Source organism: Sphaeramia orbicularis, chromosome 22 (assembly GCF_902148855.1).
Source record: "Sphaeramia orbicularis chromosome 22, fSphaOr1.1, whole genome shotgun sequence".
NCBI classification, from domain to species: domain Eukaryota; kingdom Metazoa; phylum Chordata; class Actinopteri; order Kurtiformes; family Apogonidae; genus Sphaeramia; species Sphaeramia orbicularis.
In genome coordinates, this window is record NC_043978.1 from 35,921,925 (window position 1) to 35,944,161 (window position 22,237).

At 40.0% G+C, this 22,237-nt stretch overlaps 1 protein-coding gene across 3 annotated transcripts in view; it reads right to left on the minus strand.

Annotated features, from left to right (window-relative positions):
- LOC115413802 (AT-rich interactive domain-containing protein 1B-like) overlaps positions 1-22,237 on the minus strand; it is a 228,568-nt gene that overhangs the window by 41,729 nt on the left and 164,602 nt on the right. For all 3 annotated transcript variants that reach the window (XM_030126899.1, XM_030126898.1, XM_030126900.1), the window contains exons 6-7: positions 14,762-14,848; positions 11,191-11,370 (exon numbers count right to left, since the gene is read on the minus strand). In XM_030126899.1, the coding sequence (XP_029982759.1) occupies positions 11,191-11,370; positions 14,762-14,848 (267 nt within the window). The remainder of the gene's footprint in view (positions 1-11,190; positions 11,371-14,761; positions 14,849-22,237) is intronic.

Genomic DNA, 22,237 nt, shown 5'->3' on the forward strand with positions numbered 1-22,237 from the left:
GCTTTCCTTAGGCACACTTAAACCCCTCCATTTTGGCTCTAAAAGCTCTGTGCGACTCCAGCACCAGCTGCAATAAGGGGCTGAGTGAGTATCCCCGTGTTGTCAAAGGCAACATCTACATACATCCAGGCACACTAAAACGCACCTGCAGTACAAGCAAGGGCAGTACACACCCACACACGGAGCACATCACAATGTATTCACTCTGCAGGCACTGGGCCTTTTCCACTGTGATATTCCCTCCCTGGGACAAATCCCCTGCAAAATAGAAATGGAAAATGTGGCATCCTCTATTGTGAAGGGGGCTATTTATTTTGATTTGATTAAGGGTGCTTTAGTTGGGCCTCACTGCTTAATCCTCTGAGAATATGTCTGGAAAAGGGGATCAAGTCTCTTTAAAACCTGAAGGCTTTTCCGCACGCTAGACGAGGGAAACTTGAATGACAATATTCCACATGGGGGAAAAAACGACTCTGAAAATGGAAATGGCTTCTCGGTGTCCTCGAGCTGCTCCACTGAAGACACTTTCCACATGACATAAGCCTGCAAGTCCAACAGAGGGAGAAAGAGGAAGCGGCAGAGGGCGGGGGCGGAAAGAGAAGAAGACAGACTGGCTGAAAGGGAGGGGTATAAACTCCTGCCCCTCAACCCCCGAGATAGGATTTATATTGAATCAAAATAAAAGTCTTTCCCATAAAAGTCAGCAGCTCCGGTTGAATTTGTCCAGAAATTGTGATGAAATCTACTGTGGGAGATGGGAAAAGAAGAAGCGGATTATTTCTGGGGAGGCTTTGGTGAGTCGGTGAGCTGAGTACGGCTGACACCTGTCAAGGGTTTTGGGGCTATAATAGGGAAGCGTTCAGGAAGAAAGGATGTCTGCTAACGAACACAGGAGGATGGTGCGTGGTACATGTGTGCACGTGTGTGTATGTGTGTCCATCTGCTTGTCTGTGCGAATGCATGTATAATACTTTGGAGACCTTGCAACCACTGAAAGAAACATTTCCTTGTTTCTTCCACTTGTAAGCGACTGGCTTGTGGAAAATCCTGGGAACAGTGCAGTGCAGCCTCCTTCCTCCTGGCCTTGGCTGGACAGTTCGCTGTAGATGAACAAGGCCCCAGTCAGCGACCTCTCCCAGCCTTCTTTGGACAGCTGCTGAGCCCCACGTCATGGCTGCCTGCCATACATTCTCAATTGCCTGGGCCGATACTTTGTGGTTTTTGGCCCATGTGACAGACTGAGGCTCCAACACACCTCCTGGGGAGTTGTTTATATCACACAGTCCCATTTGGACAATTTGCATTTTTTTTTCATCTTTAGAGGACAAGCCAAAAGTCCCAAAAGTGGGAGTGAGTGTCTGGAAGTTTCCATGAGGCAGTATTCAACTTAACTAGGGGGTTAGATGCTGAGCCAAATCGTGCTGAAGGGGTCTGTGTCGAAAAAATGTGTCATTAAGTCGACACGCTGCATTGAGACAACTTATCAGCCATGATGTACTACCATTGAAAATGTTCTAGTTGTGGGCTATGTTTGCCTCAGCTGACAAAGAGAAGACAGAGTAGCAGTGGGATTGGGTTAATATACTAAGCTTTCCTATGAGAGGCTTGTTCCATCCTGACAAGAATGATTCACTTCCTGAAGGATTGGTGCTACGCCAGCCAGAGCCCTTCTTCAAGGACAGATAGCGCACTAACCTACTTTTTTATAATGACTTAGAGTTCAATCCTGAAATTCTAGGTTCTTTCATAAGTGCCATTCAGGTATCTCAGAGTTTTTAAGTGCTATTCAGATTATTTCAAATGGGAAAATTGGATAATTGCAGACACATAACACAAAATATTCATAACTAGAGGATATACTGAATATATCATTTTTAAAATATCCCCTCCAGTTATGTTTTAAGACATAATAAAAAATACTCTGCACTGAATAATAAAGTCAGTGTGATGTGGTTTTTACTGAAAAAAGTTCAATGACCTTGATAGAAATTGTTAATTCACATCTCATCCACCTTTCTCAGTGAGAAATCCAAAATCTATCGACATTTAACTATGTTCATTTGAGAGGTTTAACAACACATGCTTCCTGACTTCCTAAGAGTAATATCCAGCCTGAATAGTGATGACTTCAGGTTTCCATATCACCTGCAAAAACTACAACCAACAACATATTTGTGTTATCACAAACCCTGCATGTATATGGGTGCTTCTATGAAACTGGTACCAAAAAACAGGACAGAGGGGCTAAAAGTTCAAACCAGATGTAGACTAATGTTGTGAAGCAAGTTTGGAAGCGCTTTAGGTCTATTTTAAAAATAAATATTTACTGAGATAAAAGAGAAACTATTTTTCAGATAAAACACATTTTTATTATTTTTATATTATTTTCTATACAAAAATCCACGTGTAACGTGATAAAAAGGACACAAAAATTACCCGCTACTATTTTTGTGAATATCTTTTAATTCTCTCACAGGTACATTTTGAGAATCAAACTAATTATGCAAGGCAGAGTGTTTCACAAAAATGACCGCCGTTGCAAAATCACTCACAATTTTTATGTGATTAAATAGGCAGGTTCTGCATGTAACACTAGTGGACACAATGGGTTACACATGAAACTGGAATGAGACTGAGATTCATGAAAACCCTGCCTGTCTGGATCAGAAAAAACACTAGGATCCTCAAATTTAACACAGTGTCTTTGTTTATAACGGTATGTCAGACCATTTCAAGCCATGTGTTCCAGATCAAATGCACTGACACCTACGTAGCTTTTCCTGTCCCAATTTTGGTTCTATTTTTGGCCCCAATATTTTATCAAAAATTCATTCATTTTGGGATAGCTCAGAGCAAGAGTATAATTTTTTTTTTGCATTTATCTGAGGTCATCATTAGGTACATTCTGGGGGGGGGGGGGTATGTCTAAATTTCTTTTACTGGGTCTAAAAAAGCTGGCAAAGTGCCAGATACCAAAATGAACTCAGTTACACAGAAGCACCCATATACACCTCTTAAACCAGGATGATACAGAGTCTGACTATGTCTGAACTATATAAACATTATTCGCAACAGAGAAACTTAGTTGAGTATGTAGGATATGTGCTTGTGTGGTTATGTGGAGTTTGCCTTGGAGTTTGGAGTTAAATCCACTTTTAAGCTAACGGTGACTAACATTGTAGACTGTTACCACTGTAGAGGAGCAGAAGAGAAATGCTGAGGAATTTTGGGACACGAATGGAAAAATGAAAAATTTGTAGGCTTCAAAATAAAAGCACATAACAAAAAATAAATTTCCTATATTGTATTATTTTGGTCAACTACATCTATTTTATCAGTGTGTTTGGTGTACTGATGCTGAGTAAAAGCAGAATGCAGTATTTACTATAGGAATAAACCACTGGATGTACACTGCTTTGGCTCAATTTCACAATATGCGACTTCAGTGGTGAGTCAAAATTAGCTGAAGTTAGAACTGTGGTTTTTCACTGTTTACATACTTAAGAAATGGATATAAAGCTCTGGAAATTAGGTACAAATTCCTGTGCTTCAAGTGTAAGTACATCAACTTATATGAAATGATTTGCAATGGTATGCTTTGATGAAAATGATCATTTGCAGCCAAAACAAGCATACTCTTACAGACACTGAAACCTGCTAATAAGCAAACTAACATTAATTAACAACTGATACCAACAAACAATGCAAACAAACTCATTTGAAATGATTTTGCTGAGCACAAATATAATGTAAACTTCTGTAAATGTCTGCCAACAGCTGGCATGTAAATGTATCTACGACCATAAGTCTGAGAGTCAAGAAGTTTGTCATATACACAGGAGCAATGAAATTCTTACTTTGCGAGTTTCCGTCACACAACTAACGTAAACAATTAAACTAAATTAAAATGAAATAAAAGAAATAAACTGTACAATTAGCAATTTAAACTAAACTAAAAGGAAATAAAGGACATAAACTGTACACCAGGTTGGTAGTCTTATGTGCATGTAGTACGCCACATTCAATTTAACATCAAACATACTGTTCTGTATTCTATAGAAAATAAATAAAGTAGCATGTGTTGTTTTTAGATTTTGCATTAGTTGCTTTTCCACTGGACATCTGCGCAAAATTTTACTGATATTTACTAAATGTCAAAAAAACAGAAGTGCGTAATGTCAGTTTTTCCATTAAATCACAAATGCAATGATTTGTTTATTTATTATCGCGAGAAGACACGAGAAGTCATTCCATAAACATGGCAACGAATCTAAATATGGTGTTGATTTACAGATATATTCATTATTATTATTATATATTACTTCTCTATCTCGTACTAAATTAAACAATGATTGGGTTTCTTGGTGTGTCCACACGTACCCTGACATGTTTCTTCTTCTTCGCTTGTTGTAACGTATGTCACCATCAGGTTTTTTAATTCACCTGACTCTAGTTGCGAAAAAAGGTCTTTCCATTGCAGTTTTTGCGTGATATACCATTTGCACTACGCCCGAAAAACCACCTCTTGCCAGAGCAAAAACTTTTAATCAAAAATGATACTTTTGGCGATATTGTCGTTTTTCCATTAGGTAAATTTTTATGCGCAAGTTATATTTGCGCAATTTGAGGGTGAATTGAAAAGCCACTAGTGTGAGGTGGATGCTAGCTCCAGCAAACTAAATTACAAGAAGTCCATGTGTGAAATGTCCAGGAGGATGGTATACAGTATTACAGGCGTCATCAAGCTAGCTTCTCTACATTGAGGTGAAAACTCGACTTCTACCTCCACCCACAAATTCGCACAAGCCTTAACAAATGAGCGCCTCATACAACCATGAACCTCAGAAAACACTTGACCCGAATGAAGGAGGGACAAGAGTAAAAGACGACAAGGCGGATGTCATTTTTTCATGTGCCCCCTCTCCTGTCCTTGTGGCTCAGTGTTGCTTTGCCTTTGGGGAGTCTTAGTGGTATTTATAGCACGATGGAGGGGAGGAGAAGAAGAAGGAGAGCTCACAGTGCTTCGTTCACAATTACATGGAAATTCCCGGCACCGTCACGCATTCAGCGGACGCTATATCCTGCGCCGGGTTTAATTCCAGCACTCCCGTGGGAGAGTTGGAGTGTGACCGAGCAGATTACCGTCTACTGCTTCCTCAGCAGACTGGACCGGCCAAGTTTAACAGCCGAGGCAGTCATTCTCCCGGCTACGGCACAGAAAGGTATGATGGTGCACCAATGCAGGATGGAGTGGAACGCAGATTACATGGCTGCATAGTTGAGCTGCCAAGGACGGGATTGTGGGTAGGTCGTCTTTGTCCAAGTATGGCCGAACACAAATAAAAGAAATGAATAACAGCATTTTTATTGTTACTTTTTTTTGTTGGCTGTGCTTGTGCTCGGAGGAGGATGGGTTCATCTGGAGAGGTGGGCAAGAAAAAAGTGTGGTGTGTCAACAAGAATAAGACACCACTGCACCAACTTTATTCCTCCTTACACAGGACATATACAGGCCCTAAACTGCTATACAAGACTGTTTACTACCATTTGTTAAGTGTTTAGTAGAATGTTATTTTTATTTTATACTTTATTTAGATCCCCATTAGCCACCACCTTAGGAGCAGCCACTCTTCCTGGCAGCCAACACACAGCAAAACATAATATAAAGCAAGGTTTCAGCCAAATAAGTCTTAAACTTCAAGCATAATTTCATCTTTTTCACCTGGTTTACAGATTTAGATTCAGTACTAGACTGCAATGTGTCTGACTTGCTGTGATGGGTAGTTTTTTGCAGCGTCTTCTCTTGCCTGAGGCCCCCACATCCTCTCCCAGCCACCTCAGCACCTTCCCCAGCAGGGTGTCTGAGCCTAAGCAGAGCCAGGGTGCGCCTTGGGGCTGCAAGCTCCACACACTGTCAATTTCCTCCAAAAAACTCCACTCCCTCCCCCAGGCGCTGGCTTGAGTCATGGCTTTTTTTTTTTTTTTTTTTTTTTTTTTAGGCCGCATTACACCGTGGCTGCAGCAAGGCACCAAGGCTTAAAAGTGCTGTCTGAAGCATGGTCATTACTAGCAGAGTGCTTAACCCCTCGAGGTGGGGCAGGGGATGGAGGGTAGTGGTGGGAGAGAGAGAGAGAGAGAGAGAGCAGGGCCGAGTCAGACTCCAAATCTCTTTCCTGTAACGGCATGATATCCTCCCTGTCTGTGTGTGCGTCCACTATTCTCAAATGCTGCTCTGTACCAGGTCCAAGTGCATGTCTTGAAAACAGCTGTTGGAGCCATTTGAGTCCTCAGATAGCCTGATATTAACACAGAGTTCAAGATCAGTTTAACTTTGCGTGGAGAACGTTTTCAAAGGACACCCATAAGCATTTCACTGTTTAAACATTCTTTTCTTTTTTTTTGCATAAGAGCACTTATTTAGACTGAGAGAAAACGCAGCCAAGGAGAAAAGATTTGGCAAGGTTCACCTCCACATCAATCTGACAGAAAGCCTTTGGTTAAGGTCTTGAAATGAATATTACTCATTAAATACCTCTGAGAATAACAATATTAAAATTAATATTGTATTTGTAGAAGGGTCAAGTCATCGTATAGTCTCATGTACTGCCATTACTGAAAAAAACATCCATACACTTACACTATCTGCACAGGCCATTGCCAAAATAACAGTATAATGCTTTTTTATGACCTTTTTAAGGTTATTTTTAATCAAATTTAATTGATTTTTCATTAATTTAAAGGTATAAGTAGCAGATATGCTACTTAATTAATTCACACTTTGCTAACAGGTAGGTGCATGTAAAGTTCAGTGGTAGATTTACATATTTGGAACAGAAATGTGGGCTTTCACAAAGAAGAAGCTTGAACCACTTTAACAAAAAGAAAGTGAATTCTGGACAAATTCTATTACATATAATGTTTAATTAAGCAATGAAGACCCCATAAACTGGATGTAATTTTAAGAGTTTCTGAAGACCTCTAGTTTCTATGTTTGTGAGTATATTTTATCTTCTACAACACAAACACAACCTGCAGACTTCAGAATTGATTTCTCCCAGTAAAAGCACACAAGGCCAAGAAAAACAGAGTGCAAAGTTCAGGAACTTGGAGTGAGTTTTTGTGTTGGCTAATGGCCGTCTAATTTGTCCGTACATCGGGGAGAGGGAAGGAAAGCAGATGGAGCTGTCATTAAGAACAATGACCAGCAGCTGTCTGCCGTGTTCACTATAAACTGATCCTGTACAGACCTTCAAAGAACCGGGGTCTGACTACATCCTGGAGGTCTGTATGCGCTTTGGTAGGTTTTAGATGTGTAGTGTTATACAGTTTTAGCGGTAGTATTTCAGTGGATATGATCCATCAGTGTCTGTGTAGACTGTGTTAAAGTGAAGTTGTGGTGGCCAATGGTTGAACTTTCAGCCAAATCTAAACAACTCCTCCTCATTAAGATTGTGTTTTACCTGCAGGTGAGTGAAATGACAGCTTCTATACATACAGATATATTTGTGTATTCTTTACTTGTTTGCAGTGGCTCACATGTCCCTTTTAGGCAATCACAATACTGCTATCAGAAAGACTTCAAGAGTGTAAGTGCAGGCTGGTCTTTCAGTGTATTAAATTTGTATGAGTGCATCCACATATACAGTATATTATATCTGTGTGATGAGAAGGCAGCCAGTCTGAACTGTTCTTTCTGCTTCTGATGGGAACATCTCTCCTGTCATCCGAGTGAGATTTCACGCTCATCTGCCTCCAGAGCCTCTTCCAGGCTAGTCCGCCTCGCTGTTGCTCTCTGCTTACTTTATTTCTCTTTTTCTCTCTGCTTACTGGGCTGTCAGCCCAGCCAAAGTCACATTAAGAGATAAGAGTGGGTGGAGAGGGGAGACCAAATACCAAATGCATTAGGGCTATTAATCAACATTAACAAATGCGAGGGAGAGGACGCAATTTTGGGAAAACACATGCACGGTTGGGCGCATTTATCAAGGTGACACATTAAAACACACATTTACCAAAAAATACCACAATGTTTCGTCTGGTGTGTTGCCAAAGGCAGAAAACGAAGTACAACAGCAGATGTCAGCGTTTTATTGGATGGCCAAGTAAGTGGCAAAAGCTTAATTATAGATTGCTATCCAAACTTTTCCTCAAAATTTCCTGGGATATGTTAATGTGTTTTTTCCTAACATTTTTCTTCAGTAGAAGAAAAATACTGGCCTGCAATGTGTTGGACAAAAACACATTAAATACATAAGCATTTTGTAATAAACTGAAATAAATCACAGACTGTTTTGGAACAGATTAATAATGTTGGTTTCTCACTGATCTAATCCTCACTGTGGTGTACTCTTACTATCACAACTACAACTTTTTTCTTTTTTATAATTTTATTCTACTAGTCTAACAATTATATATATATATATATATATATATATATATATATATATATATGTATACACATATATATATATATATACACACACACACACATACACACACATTAGTATTAAACCACATATTATCATGAGATTAACTGAGCATAAAAAGGTGTCCCGTACATTTTCACTTTGAGACCCATAAGGTGCCCCTCCTGGATTCATACTTAAAAATACATAATGAATAGCCATAACATCTACATTTTTCCTGGTAAAACAGCATTGAACACAGAAAGGGACATGATGTCTGGATGTGTCAGATAATCAAACATATTTGAGCAGGAACCATTTGGAAGTTAAACATCTATACATAAAATAATAACATTCATGCGGCTTGGGCTGCACATATCATGGGATTGTTACATATTTAACTCCACACCAGTTGGGATCCAATAAAACTTGGGCCCCACCATGTGTTTAATGTAGTAGTACACTGCTTTAAAAACAACGCTTCATTTCCTTCTAAAGATATAACAACATTTTAGAGTCTGACACTTAAACACAGTATCGACATCATTATTCAGTAGATAAACCACAAGACGTGTCAGTCTGGCATGTCCGTCTGGAGCTACCTCATAATCTTATCATGAGGAGGGCCAAGAGGGTTCAGTCTCATGAATATTCTTAGAGTCCCACCCCCAGAAACCCCGGATTTTAATGCCCGAAGTGAGATCAACTACACAGGAAGAGAGAAGACTGAAGCTACATGTGAATGTGCATGGGAGTTATACAAAGAGACAGTAGCATTACAGACCATGGATGTGTTTTTCAGCATGAAACTTTTTACGTTCCTCATTAGCAAACTCTCTTTTGAAACCAATGACACTGATGTCAAGGCCCTGTGTGACTGTGAAACGGGGGCCATCAGTCATGAAAAAAGACAAATGTGCTTTTCCCATTTGAGGCCAGTCTCCTCTATAACCCTCTGAATGAATCATACACGAGGTATTCATCACTCTAGTAAGACAAGTTGGAAAGCAGAAGCTGCTCCACAACTCTGATGTCAGGTAAATGTCAACACAAAGGCTTATTTTCACAATTAATAATTCATTCATGGGTATGAAAGCCATCATAGCTTGTGGGGAAACACATTTTCTTTTTTGTACTGAACAGTTTATTTTAATCTGTGGCCTTAGTGTTACATCCTCGTCTTTGACAAATAGTGTCAGGGAATCTTTTAAATGCATGTTTGTGTGTGTATATGTGTGTTTAATTAGCCTGGCTTCAAGGACTTAGCCAGCATTAATAGAATAGTCCTGCTTAAAAGACTACAATGAATTTTGGGAATGACTGACCCTTGGCTCAAATTATAAATCTAGATTTCTAAATCAGGTTTTGTGCCCTCAGTGGACTATTGGCTCTGGTGCACTAAACTGACACTTGAACAAAAATAAATAAATAAATAAAAATAATAATAATAATAATAATAATAACAATAATAATAATTGCGAATATAATTTCAACACTGGTATGACAAAAAATCTGCAAAATCTTACAGAATAAATAACCTGTTTCATACCAATCTTGAACACTTCCAAAAATGATTGTGTAAAGCCTGAAATCAATGAGTAACTTCATCTGAGTAAGGACGAAGGGATTCCCACATATAAAAAAATCCCATTGGAATGATCAGAGAAACCATTGCTTCACCAGGCTCAACATAACGAACTGGAACCATGACTTTGTTTTCAATATATTTTTTAAAGACCATGACATGAGCCAGTCCTTACACGGATTTAGAGGGATTTAATTGCAGAAAGTATAGAATATAATTAATATAATATAATGTAATATGTATAAATAAATGTATGTTTTCATTAGAGTACAGTCATATGGAAGTATGACTCATTGCATTATTTATGCTACTTTAAAATGAGTTGTTTATATCTACAGAACAAGAATCCACGCTGTTCCACTATCATGCTTCTACAGTAGCCCAAATGGGACTTGCTTTTGTGCATTTTTTTGTTTTCAGATCAGTGGCATCCAATACTAAGGTGCATTACCACCAGATTACCGCCCAAGTTAATCATATCCCTTTTACTAAAAGCTCAGAACAGATAGGTTTTAACCCTCAAAGCCCGAATCAGCTGCCAGGAACCAAAAGCATCTACTGATTTAAAATGCTGAATAACTTTTGAACCACTAATCCTATCAATGCATGTAAATAATTCATATAAAATGCAGTTTCTCAGCTTTTCAGCAGCATCAGATATGACCCATTTAGAGGCTCAGGCTCCCTGGTGGACATGGAAACACCATCATCTTCTGCAACATTGATTCACCAATAAAATTATCATGTAGTTTGACAAATGCAGTGGTTGTAGACACTAGTGTTATTTTCATTTAGTGATATATTTTGGCTGAAAAACTCACTTTTTCTTCTGTTTTCTGTGTTTTGATAAAATAAAGTTTGAATTTACCCTGGGCTTTTGTGGACATCCGTATGGTCAGTGAATTAAGTATAGGAAAATACCTGATTTTCACTGAAAAATGCAAAATGTAGAGAATTATTTTATAATAAATGGTGATAAATAACTTCAGTTTAGAGAGGAAAAAAAAGAACCCCCCCCTCAAAAAAAAAAAAAAAAGTTCTAGACCTCTAGCAGGCAGTTTAGGGTCAGAGTGAGTACAGAGCGACACTCAGACACTTTATATCCCTCAATATTTCACAATGAACCTCTAAAGTCTAAGTGCACCAATGAAGACAACATTTAGACTGAATTGAATTAAGGTTTTCGCTACAGCTTCATACCTTGGTGTCCGTACTGTGATCCTTGAGATCCATAAGGGCCTGTGGGACCACTTTGGGAGTAGGGACCCATTCCAGGATACAATGGGCCTCCAGGTGCAGGGTGGGGGGACATGGGAGGACCAGACTGAGGACAGGCAAACTGGGAACCACCCTGGTTTCTCTGCATATTGGACATGAACCCTGAAAGACACGCATGGACACATAAATAAAAGCCAAACTCAACAGTCTGCTTGCATAACTCCTCCAACCAAGGGTGTTTTTCCAACACAGACTCTACCTGCTTGGTGAAATCAAATGTTGACTGAGGGATTGAGCGTGGGCAGCTGTGATTATTCTCTAGCTTATACCCATTTACTTTCCTCATGTAAAATTACCCTTCCCCTGGATGAAAGCCCTAATCTTTTACCATGGCACTGGCTCCTGTTACTCGGAGATACACATCGATAAGTAATGCAATGGTGCACAGCATTTGAGAAATCATGCACTAAAAGGACAGGCTGACATGTAAAAGGAACACTGAGTACAAATAAACACAAATATAGAGAACATTTTGTGCATCGTATCACAGTGAAACCACAGGACTAGCAGATATCTGGCCTTAAAGATGTGTTTAACTGCAAATGCCAGTGTCAGTGTGTGTTTGTGTAAAAAAAAAAAAGGGTCATGCTTTGGTAATAAAAAAGCCATCCGTATGCTTCATTCGCCACAGAGTAAGCAGGGGATTTGACCATGGCTACTATGTTATTCTAAGCCGTTCTGTCAATAGATGTGTCAAAGCCTCTCAGGCCCGAACTCGCCTTCACCATTCAAATTGACATTTGAAGCAATTCTCGCATGGGCCTCAGTCTTTTTTGCCGTCCTGTTCATTTTTAAAACCACCTTTCACCGCAAACGGGGAAAGGTCGCTGGATGGCCATTGAAAGAAATAGAGAGTGCGCTTGTGTGTGTGTGTTGAGGGGATTCAGTATTACAGATTTGGTGTTAATGGATTGGGTCCGCTTGACTGTAAACTTTGATAGCTATCCGTTTTGTTGAATGATCATGCACAGAGCAACTTTTGAGCGACTGTGGGGTTTAGAGAAGAGATGGAGTTAGAAAGTGCAAGCTGACACTTGTATAATTCCTTGTTTCTGCAAAGAGAGCAAGAGAAAATGTGAGGGGAGGGAGATAAAACTTTAAAAATGCTATGTGTGTATTCACCGTACGCTTGTGTGCACATACATGGGTGTACATATTTGTGTTACTGAGTGTGTGGGGGGAGATAACGGAGAACGAGAGCAATAAACGCTCTGTGTGTGTGTGTTTGCGGAGAAGAGACAGAGGCCAAGGCGGGAAGAGAGGCTAAGAGTAAGTGTGTGTGGGAGGGAAAGACAGTGCAACAGAGGGAAAAGAGCGACTGGGGCCTGAAAGTGCTTAGGCTGCGAGTGCTGGGTTTAAGGAGCGAGGACATTATTGTAATGTTTTGCTTCCATTAGGGTAAGGGGATTCTGGGAGAAGAGGAGAAAAAATACAGTGTGTAATACCGCACTTTAAATTGCCTGGAAAATGGATGGGGAGAGGAACATTGTGCAGACAGTGCTAAAAGCAAATAACACATTCAAGGATTCCTCTCTCTCTCTCTCTCTGCTTCGTTCCCTCTCCCTCTTTAGACGCACACACTCTGACACACATAAACCTTTCTGTCTCTCTGGCAAAGCGAATGAAGCTCTCAGCCGGACAACAACAACAGGCAGCCGACGAAGCACGGGAGAGAAAGTGTGTGTGTGTGTGTGTGTGTGTGTGGGGGGGGGGGGGGGTAAAGGGACATTCAGCGGATTTATGGAAATGAAGAGACAAGAGAGGCTTTTAGGAAGGCAGGCACTTGAACAAAGTGAGGCGTGTGTGTATGTGTATGGGGGTTAATCCTAGCTAGGAAAACAGCAAAAACAACAGCCAGGCCTGTTAACCAGCGCTGTATTTCCCTGGACCGGGCTGGGAAGGGCTCTAGGTTTACAGGCATTAGAGAGCAGCATTAAATCTTCGGCTTGATTTCATCATGTTGGGAAATAACCTTTTACAGTGCCTCCCTCTCTCTCCGTCTTCATCCATCCACTCCCTCTGTCTCTCTCTGATGTTAACTGCTCTTTGGTGGGTGATAGAGAGAGAGCATCACAGTCATTCCATTAAGGTTACATCCCAGTCTTTTGTGTTTTTTTTTTTTTTTTTTTTTGGCAATGTTGTGTGGATTTTTTTTCTTCTAATGAGCAATTCTGCCGCTTTTAGTAATACTCGAGAAGTGGTCATAATTGCTGGAAACAATTTCCCCTTCAGCTGGCATGCATGGCTTGCGGGTTAGCATTATTGTTACAAGTTTTTGGCGGCAAGTTGCAGCCAAAACTGAAATGGCTCTGTCAAAAAGAAAAAAAAACAACAACAACAACAAAAAAAATCTAAACGCATATACACCCTGACTTGAATGCATGAATAAAGTTACTGTTCAATTTTTAACAAGTCACGTTTTTTCCCATGAACTATCCTATCAGCCACTTAAGCAAAACCTTGTAAGTGTTATCACAAGTGTTCACAACATCCTCCTGCAGCACAAAAAGCTTTTCAGGTCCCATATATGTTTAAAAAGGTAGATGAGGATCTGCACAGACAGGTGGAAAGTGAGAAATACTAAAGAGACGTTCTGTAGCGGCAGGTACTTAAGGGCAAAGAAATATAAAGTGTATAATACTAAAATGGCCATTTTTTATACCTCTGTGTAAACATCTTGTGGCCCTATTTGCATGAAAAAACACTTTGGTTTTCCACTGTGAGACAAGTATAAGCACCGTTTGCTCAGTTAAGACTCTCTTTGGGTTTATTCTGCAATTATAAATGTTTATTACACAGCTACTTACAAAAGAAAGCAATTATTTGACCAAAAGTATTGATCTGAAAATTCTAAGATTATCTTATTGCTTCTACTAAATTATGATGATGATACATTTATTTCAAACACAAAAAAGAACAAGATCATTAAGCTAAACAAAAGGAAAAGAAAAAAAACAACACAGATTTCTGCAGAATACTTCATAATAAAGACCAAACAAAAATGGCATACAAAATGTTCAATTATTTCAATGTAACACATTAATAAGACTTTTTGTCCGAAATGGAGACGGAAGAACCTGAACTTATTCTGTCCCACCCTGGTTTTAATGTTTATTTTATGTTTATATGATTAATCAATGTGTGAATATAATACACAAAGTTAGGTCAATTTTCAGTCCCCAAAAGAAGAAAGCAAAGCAAGCCCATAACACCTTCACCTTCACCATCAGCTACTGTTACCGTTACACTCTTGTTCTTTGTTATTATACCCCTGAACAATAAAATTTTACGCATCATCTTAAATTGATTGATATTTTCCTCCATACCATTCCACAAAATTACTCCACAATGCAAAATGCACATCTTCTTAAGGTTTGTTCTTGGAAAATGTTTCAATTACCATCATCCTATTATCGATTATCATTGTCTATTCAATAAAATCATTTTTAGTAGTAATAATATCTGGATGGATACACATATAGTGTACACATACCTCTCTCCTGAGCCATAGGTGAGCGGGTGATTGGAGGGTGGGCTCCATCTGGTCCATTCCCAGAGTTTTGTGGGGCCATGGTTGAACCTGGAGAACAACATAAAATAAGAATATGAACAGGGAAAATGGTGCTACCTTGTCTTTGAAACTTTCAAATTAAGCATGTGTGACTTTGGCTTTTTTTATTGCATGGAAACAAGGTCAGGAACGGATGAAATAATAAAGAGCTGAAGGACCACTTTTATTCTTTTTTTTCTCCTTGTATTTCTTTCAACAGCACAAAAGTTATCTATGTCTATGGCCTTACAGCATTTGACTGATCTAAGAAAACAGAAAACAGTGGTATGTCAAAAATGTCATTTTTGACTGAGGTTAGAGGATGAACCTGTTTGTGTTCCACTATTAGTTAAATGACAAATGTGCTTCCAGAGGACAATATCAAGTCATTGCCTGTGTGCCACTTCCTTGTGTAAGCATTAAAGCTAGAGTGATCCCCTGTAGAAAACCAGAGCCATTTGAGGATCATTGATTCCGTGGTTGTGTGGGTCTTTGGGCTGTGCCTTTTCCATTGAAATCCAATAGTGAGTTGAGGGTCTGATTAGGACAATGGCAGACGGAGACTATGGTGAAATTGATTTGGCCCAGAGGAAGGAGAGAGATGGCAAATTAACCTTTTATCTTTGCATGTGTCGACCTGAGACGATGAGGAGAAGAAGGACAAACATCTAGACAGAGTGTGTTGTGCATTTCTTCAAATGAAGTGAACACTATGTTGTTTAATGCGTGCAGTATGAGCAAAACCACAGGCAACGTTTAACAATTTGTAGTTCTGTTTGACAATGACACAAATTCGCATTTACTTACACATACACCAATTGACTTTAGTTGACTTGCTTTTATACTGAATGAGGAATGTGCCAAGAGTAATCGTTTTCTTAGAATGATACTTTACAAAGTTCAGCTGGAATGCTGTAATTTTTCTACAATGTCCTTAAAACTCACAACGCATAAAAACCCCTTATTCCAGAGAACACACTTCACATTATTCAATCACGTAGTAGAAAATATGCTGCTTAGAGAAGTATTTGTGCATGTGTGTGTATGTGTAAGTGTGTGTAATGTGTCTGTCCGTGGTGCACAGCAGTAATACATGACTGGAGGTGGCACACTCTCCACACAAACAAACCCAATTAAGTCAACATAATTGCTTTGCATAAAACTGCATAAACAACATTTCCATCCACCGACCGCCTACTCACACACACAGACACACGCATACACACACGCACACACACACACACACACACACACACGCATGCACACACACAAATGTAATTGCACAAATACGTGTAAATAAACACTCTGAAGCGCACAAGTAAGCACGCAACTGCAGACATACACATAGGATATATGCTGAAACACACACACACACACACACACACAGACCCCCTGCCTCACACATGAATAGATCCAGCGGCGCTCCTTCAAAGAGAGAATATTCGATTAGTTAGTCTGTCACCATGTGGTGAGAGGGAAGGGGAAACGTCACTGCGAACGTTGAAGCAACTCTGAAATAACACTAGAAATGCTAGCTTTGTGTTCCTATTTGTGTACAGCTCATGAGGTATAGCGGTGAAAGAACTCAAACCCTTCACTTGCTGACAGGAAAACTATCAATGCCTAATGTGAAATGACTCCACATGCAGCATGTTTCACATTGTTTACATTATACTGTGCTACTCCATCATTAGGTAGCACTTAATACTTCATCTGGTCAAGACTAAGTTTATTTTGACATTGTTAATGTAAATTAAAGAAAATGTGTGATTTTCAGCCACAGCTTCAACACTAAAGTTGAACCGAACTGAAAAGCTGTCTATTTTTCCTCTATTTCTTTAGCAAACAACTTGTAAGGCTCAAAATCTTCATGACATTTGACTGATCAAAGAAAACCGACGGAAACCAGTTTTACATGAGGTTGTGAGATGGAGCTGTTTGAGTATTGGCTAAATAACAAATGCGCTTCCAGAGGACATAGCTTTGTGCGTCGATGTGAGTAAGCTGTAAAATATATTTGTATAGTGCATTTCACAGACAAAAAGTCACAGAGTGCTTTCCAAGAGTCAGAAAACAACATAAAAACTTAAATTAAAAACAATGCAGTGAAATTGCGGGAGGAAAAATACAAACTTTCCTTCTGGAATGTAGTTGAGTACAGATAGAAATTAGCATAAGAATGTGATACCCAAGGCATAGTTCTTGCAAAGTAATTTTGCTTTCTATTGCTGGAATGGACTGTAGGTGTGTGGAAGAAAATATTTTCCTCGCCGTGCCCCTGTTTCAGTGTGTATTTTAACACTTGATTGTACTGTTTGTCTGTGCCTGATTGCAGAAGCCTAAAGTCTTTTGGAGAGGGTCATTTGTTGCCAGAGGCTGTTTGTTGCCAGAGGGACAGATTTAGCAGCAGCATGAGTTTAGATGGGTGGGTGGGTAGCGAGGATGAAGTATGCTGGCAGGAGTTTATTGAACCCTTAAACTATGAGAGTCGACCCTCCGATGAAGGCTAGCCTTTGCGTGTGTGTGTTTTGTGTGTGTGCAGGGATGCATGCCAGGCACCAGCGATGCTGTCAGACTCTGTTTGTTTGGATGGCACAGTGGTGGCGGCAGCAGCTTGTACCGCGTGTGTGTTTATAGGCCAGTATGAGAGTATAAATAGAGAACAGTGCCCTCAACGCTCCGCTACTCTCTCCAAATATTCACGCATGTTATGTTGCCCCCGAGGATGATTAATGCAAAGAAATGTATGTATGTGTGCGAGAGAGAGAGAGAGAAAAAAGGGACAACAATAATGACAAGTATCATCAACACTTAGTCAGAAAGAGTATATTGAAAAACAGATAACAGAGGAGTGAAGTCAAGGCCTCACACTTCCTTCCCCTCTTTCCAGGGAGGTGAGTCTTTAAGCACTTTGTAATTATTTCACTACCAATTACTGAACAAAAGCAGACTCACATCTTCTCCCATTACATCTTCCCTCGTCTTCCTCTGTTTCCTTTCCTTTCCTTTCCTCTCCTCTCCTCTCCTCTCCTCTCCTCTCCTCTCCTCTCCTCTCCTCTCCTCTCCTCTCCTCTCCTCTCCTCTCCTCTCCTCTCCTCTCCTCTCCTCTCCTCACCTCACTATCATTTTTAACAAGGTGCCTTTAAATAATTATGTCCAAATAAAACAAACAGGCTCCACAGTGAGTCCTGGCACGTTTAATCCTCACCATTAATAATTCATACGCTGAATCTTTGACGTGCAGGTCTTCTCCGCATGCCGCTGAGTGAGAGAGGAGAAAGAGCTAAATGTCAGCAGGAGCTGACTGTATATCTTTTCCTGTCCACAGGAAAAAAAAAACTGCCTGTGCCGGCTATGAATTGCAATGTAAAACAAATAAATGGTTGGGAAATGTTTTAGCCATTCAGGCTGTTTTCTTTTGACTGGTGTCCACATGTATTTCATGTTACTGTGGAGCTGTGGTATATGATATTTCTTTCTGCACATATTTGTGTAAGTTTATGTGCATTCATAAGTCTGTATGGTTTGTTTTGGTAAATACTACTGTGTGTACATCTATTTGCTATTTCAGATCATAATGCTAAAAGCTGTGCTAGTTCATTCAGTTCAGATTATTAAAGCATTATTAAATGATTTGTTCACCTTAATTAACCATGAAGTGGTTGTTTTAATATCTACACTAGGAGTGTCAAACATATGGCCTGTGGGTGAAACCGGCCCACCACAGGGTCCAATCTGGCCTGTGGGATGAATTTCTGAAATGCAAAAATTACATTAAAGATATTAACAATCAAGAGTGTCAAACTCATATTAGTTCAGGGTCCTCATACAGCCCACTTCGATCTAAAGTGGGTCAGACAAAAAAAATACTCATATTATCCCATCAATAATGACAACTCCACAATATTGTCTTTTTGTGTAAAAAAAAAAAAGAAAAATAAACGTCTACATTTACAAACTATCCTTTCACAAAAATGTGAATAACCTGAACACAAATGAACAACCTCCAGTGTCTTAAGAGGAGTAAGAGTAGTTTTAACACTATTATGCCTGTTAATAAGTGTTTGGTGCCGTTGTAGATCTACTACGATCTGTAAGACCTAATATACATGTGTATGTGTAAATGATAAGCTCAGACATAATATTGTTAAAATTGCACTTATTTTTCTTGAGAAATTTCAGGTTGTTCATGGTCACTGTTTTTAAAGCATAGTTTATAGATTTAAACATTTTCATGATGTAAGTTTACTTTTTTCACTGTAAAGCACAGAGAAATATTTAGAGTTGACATGATAATGCTATTATTTTGCTGGTCTGACCCACTTGAGATAATATTGGGCTGAATGTGTTCCCTGAACTAAACCCTGCAGAATCTTCCTAACAGTCTATTTAGAAGTGTCTTCTCTCCTTGCATGCATCTGTGTAGCCTTACAGAGACAGTGATCCCATAGGTGTTCTATAACACTGAGCACATGTGGCAATCAGTGGCATGGAAATGTCTTGCTGTCCTGTATTATATCATTATATCATGTTTATATTTTTACCTCCTTCAGGAAATGTTATACTGGCACAAGGAACAAATGATTAAATTTTGGTCGAGATCTGGGGAGGGGGGGGGGGGGACGACAGGACTGATCTTGTGCTCTCTGAGTACTTTTGTAGTTTTTTTCTTTTTTCTTTCCAATAGTGTTTTGTTCTGTTGATTATAATTGCATACACCAGCCTCCTACACATCAAATCTGTAACCCTCCCCTGCCCAAAAAACTTCATGTATTGTGAGCTTAGAATGCAATTTCTGAATGTTTGTGTCAGCCTCACCTTACCTTGTTTCATCATGCTTTTAACAGGTTTTATATTGGCATTTTTTGTGATATCTGATGACTTTTATTTATTTTAGTCTGTTTTTTATCTATTTATTTCTAGTCTGTTTTAACTAGGATCATTGAGCTGCTGGGAGTACCTGTCCATGTCTTTTGTCTGTGCTGTTTTTAATCTGTCCCCTGAATGTGTCCTGTGGTTTTAATATTTTTTATGTATAATGTTTGAGATGCCCTCTCCGGATTGCAGAACTGATCTACCTACGAGTATAAATAAAGTTACCTTGAACATTTAAAGCTTGTTCCTTCACCCATTTTCAGCTTTAGTAACATCCATCTGAGCCAAAAACATACAAAAAAATACGATGAATAAATAAGATGAATAAATAATCCTGTCCATCAATAGTGGAAACCAGTAAATTAGCATGTTACTCTTAATTTGTAGTTGTATATTATTGTAACAATAATTATATCATATAATATCTTTCACTAATGCGTTGCTGGAACTAAAGTTTATCATTTCATAGCAGGTCTACACAATTCATTCATGTTGATTCGCCACCTGTACAAATGTTTGTCTTTTAGTTATCTATCGGAGAGCGTTAGGCTTTCATGATGAAAAGATCTAATGGCCAAGCTGATGGAGGTTTAACAAGACTGGACCTGCTGTGTGAAGTCCAAGAGCAAACAGGAAGATATTTAAAATAAGGATGCTGTTTGGAATGCAGCTGAGGAGTCAAATAACTGTAATTTCCTCTTTGTAAAAAGGCACTTAGTGAGCACATCCATTTTCTCCTACTTTCCCATGATACAAAGCAGCAGGGCCACAAGTAATAGGAGTTCATTGCGTTTTCGGAGATAATGCTCCCTGCTAAAAACCCAATACGCATTTTTAAATTTCTCCTGTGCAACAACTGCCGAGGCAACCCTGAGTCTCCTTTGAAGAGACGGAGTGTGGTCTTTGAAGCGTTTTTCATCAGGGTTTCATACGTGAATGCCAGAGAAGTTCAAAGCCAAGGGAGAGCACTTGTGGCCATATTTCTGTTTTGTTTCAGGGACTTGGTAATATAAAGCTTTGGAGCGACTGTGTGTGTGTGTGTGTGTGTGTATGTGTAAAATGCCAATGATGAAAAGTCAACCAGAGAGTCAATGAAAAGACTTTTATTAATTGCAGATGAAAGGGAGGAGTGGGTGTGCATTAGCAGACATGTGTGTACATGGTTATGAGTCTGCAGCATTATGTGTTCACAAAGATGCAGTGTTGCCTCAGCTTGCCAACACACACACACACACACACTCTCTCTAACTATTTCTCACAATCACAGACCCCTCGGAGCAGCGGGGCCCATTTTGGCTAAAGTGAGGTAACGGCAGTAAGCACTAATAGACCGGTGTAGAATAGAGAGAAAGGGCTGCTTCAGCACCATCTCTTAATACAACCCTTAGGCTGTAAATGCACACGCACCTGCACAACTCAACAAACACACACATTCACGTATGCACACACCAAGGTAATATCCCCTACTTGGCGTGTCTTTAGGGGAAAGAGGCAGATAAACAGCGGGCTCCAATAATGGTGGTTTAGATCTCAATGGGTGCGAGTCAATGCCTCTCCAAGCCGGGGGCTAATGCCAGTTAACTCTCCCTGTAGGGGACGAGGGCAGGCCTGCAGTGGCTCGCAAAACAAGCGCTCTCCCAAGATCCTCATTACTTCCAACGCTGAGTAGCAACTGTAAGTAAAGCAAAACTGCAGCTTAAGCTAAAAAACAGCAAGCAAGATGCGGGGGAGAGAGCGATGGAGTGAAAGAAAGCAAGGAAATAGGTGTTGGGGAGGGAGAATAATTGCGCGCTGTGCTCCGGTTAGGGTTTTCCAGTCGGACGGAGTTAGAATGGGATTTCTCTAAACGGCTAACGCTGCAAGCAGGCGGCTTTTTTTCTGTTTTGGCCGACGGTGTGCTTTGTGAATGTAATGCCTGCGGGGAGGGCATTTTGCTGTTTCACTTCGAACACGAGCAGCCATCAGGAGGAGGATAGACGGAGGCATGTGGGAGAGGGGGTGAGTTGTGGAGAAGGGAGGGAGGGATAGAGGGGGGTTGATGTGTTGATGGGGATGGGAACAAGAGAGAGGGAGTGAGCAAAAAAAAAAAAAAAAAGAAAAAAAGGGGAAGGACAGAAGTGGAGAAAGAGAGCTGGAGGAGAGATGTGGAGAAATAACAGGGAGGAACAGAGGCAGAAATGTGGATGGAAAATTCAGCCTTGTTCCTCGGTGGGACGCCTGTACCACAGCAATGCTCTGAGCTAAGAAAGCAGCAGAGGCAAACAGAGATGGAGAGCGTGGAAGAGTGGAAAGGGTGGGGACGAGGGAACGTGAGACACAAGAGGGAACATAAGAGAAAGCGAGCACGATAAAAATAATGAGAAAGAGAGAGGGACAGGGACAGCCAGAGGCGGTGTTCCCACCAAGCAGCCTCTTAGGGAGTGGTGTGACTAGAAAACTTGCTTGGCTCCACTCACTGGAAAACACACTTGCATAAAATCTCAACCCCCTCCTCAACCCTTTTCTGCAGCTTTCTTGTAATAACTTCCACCGCTAACAGAGGAA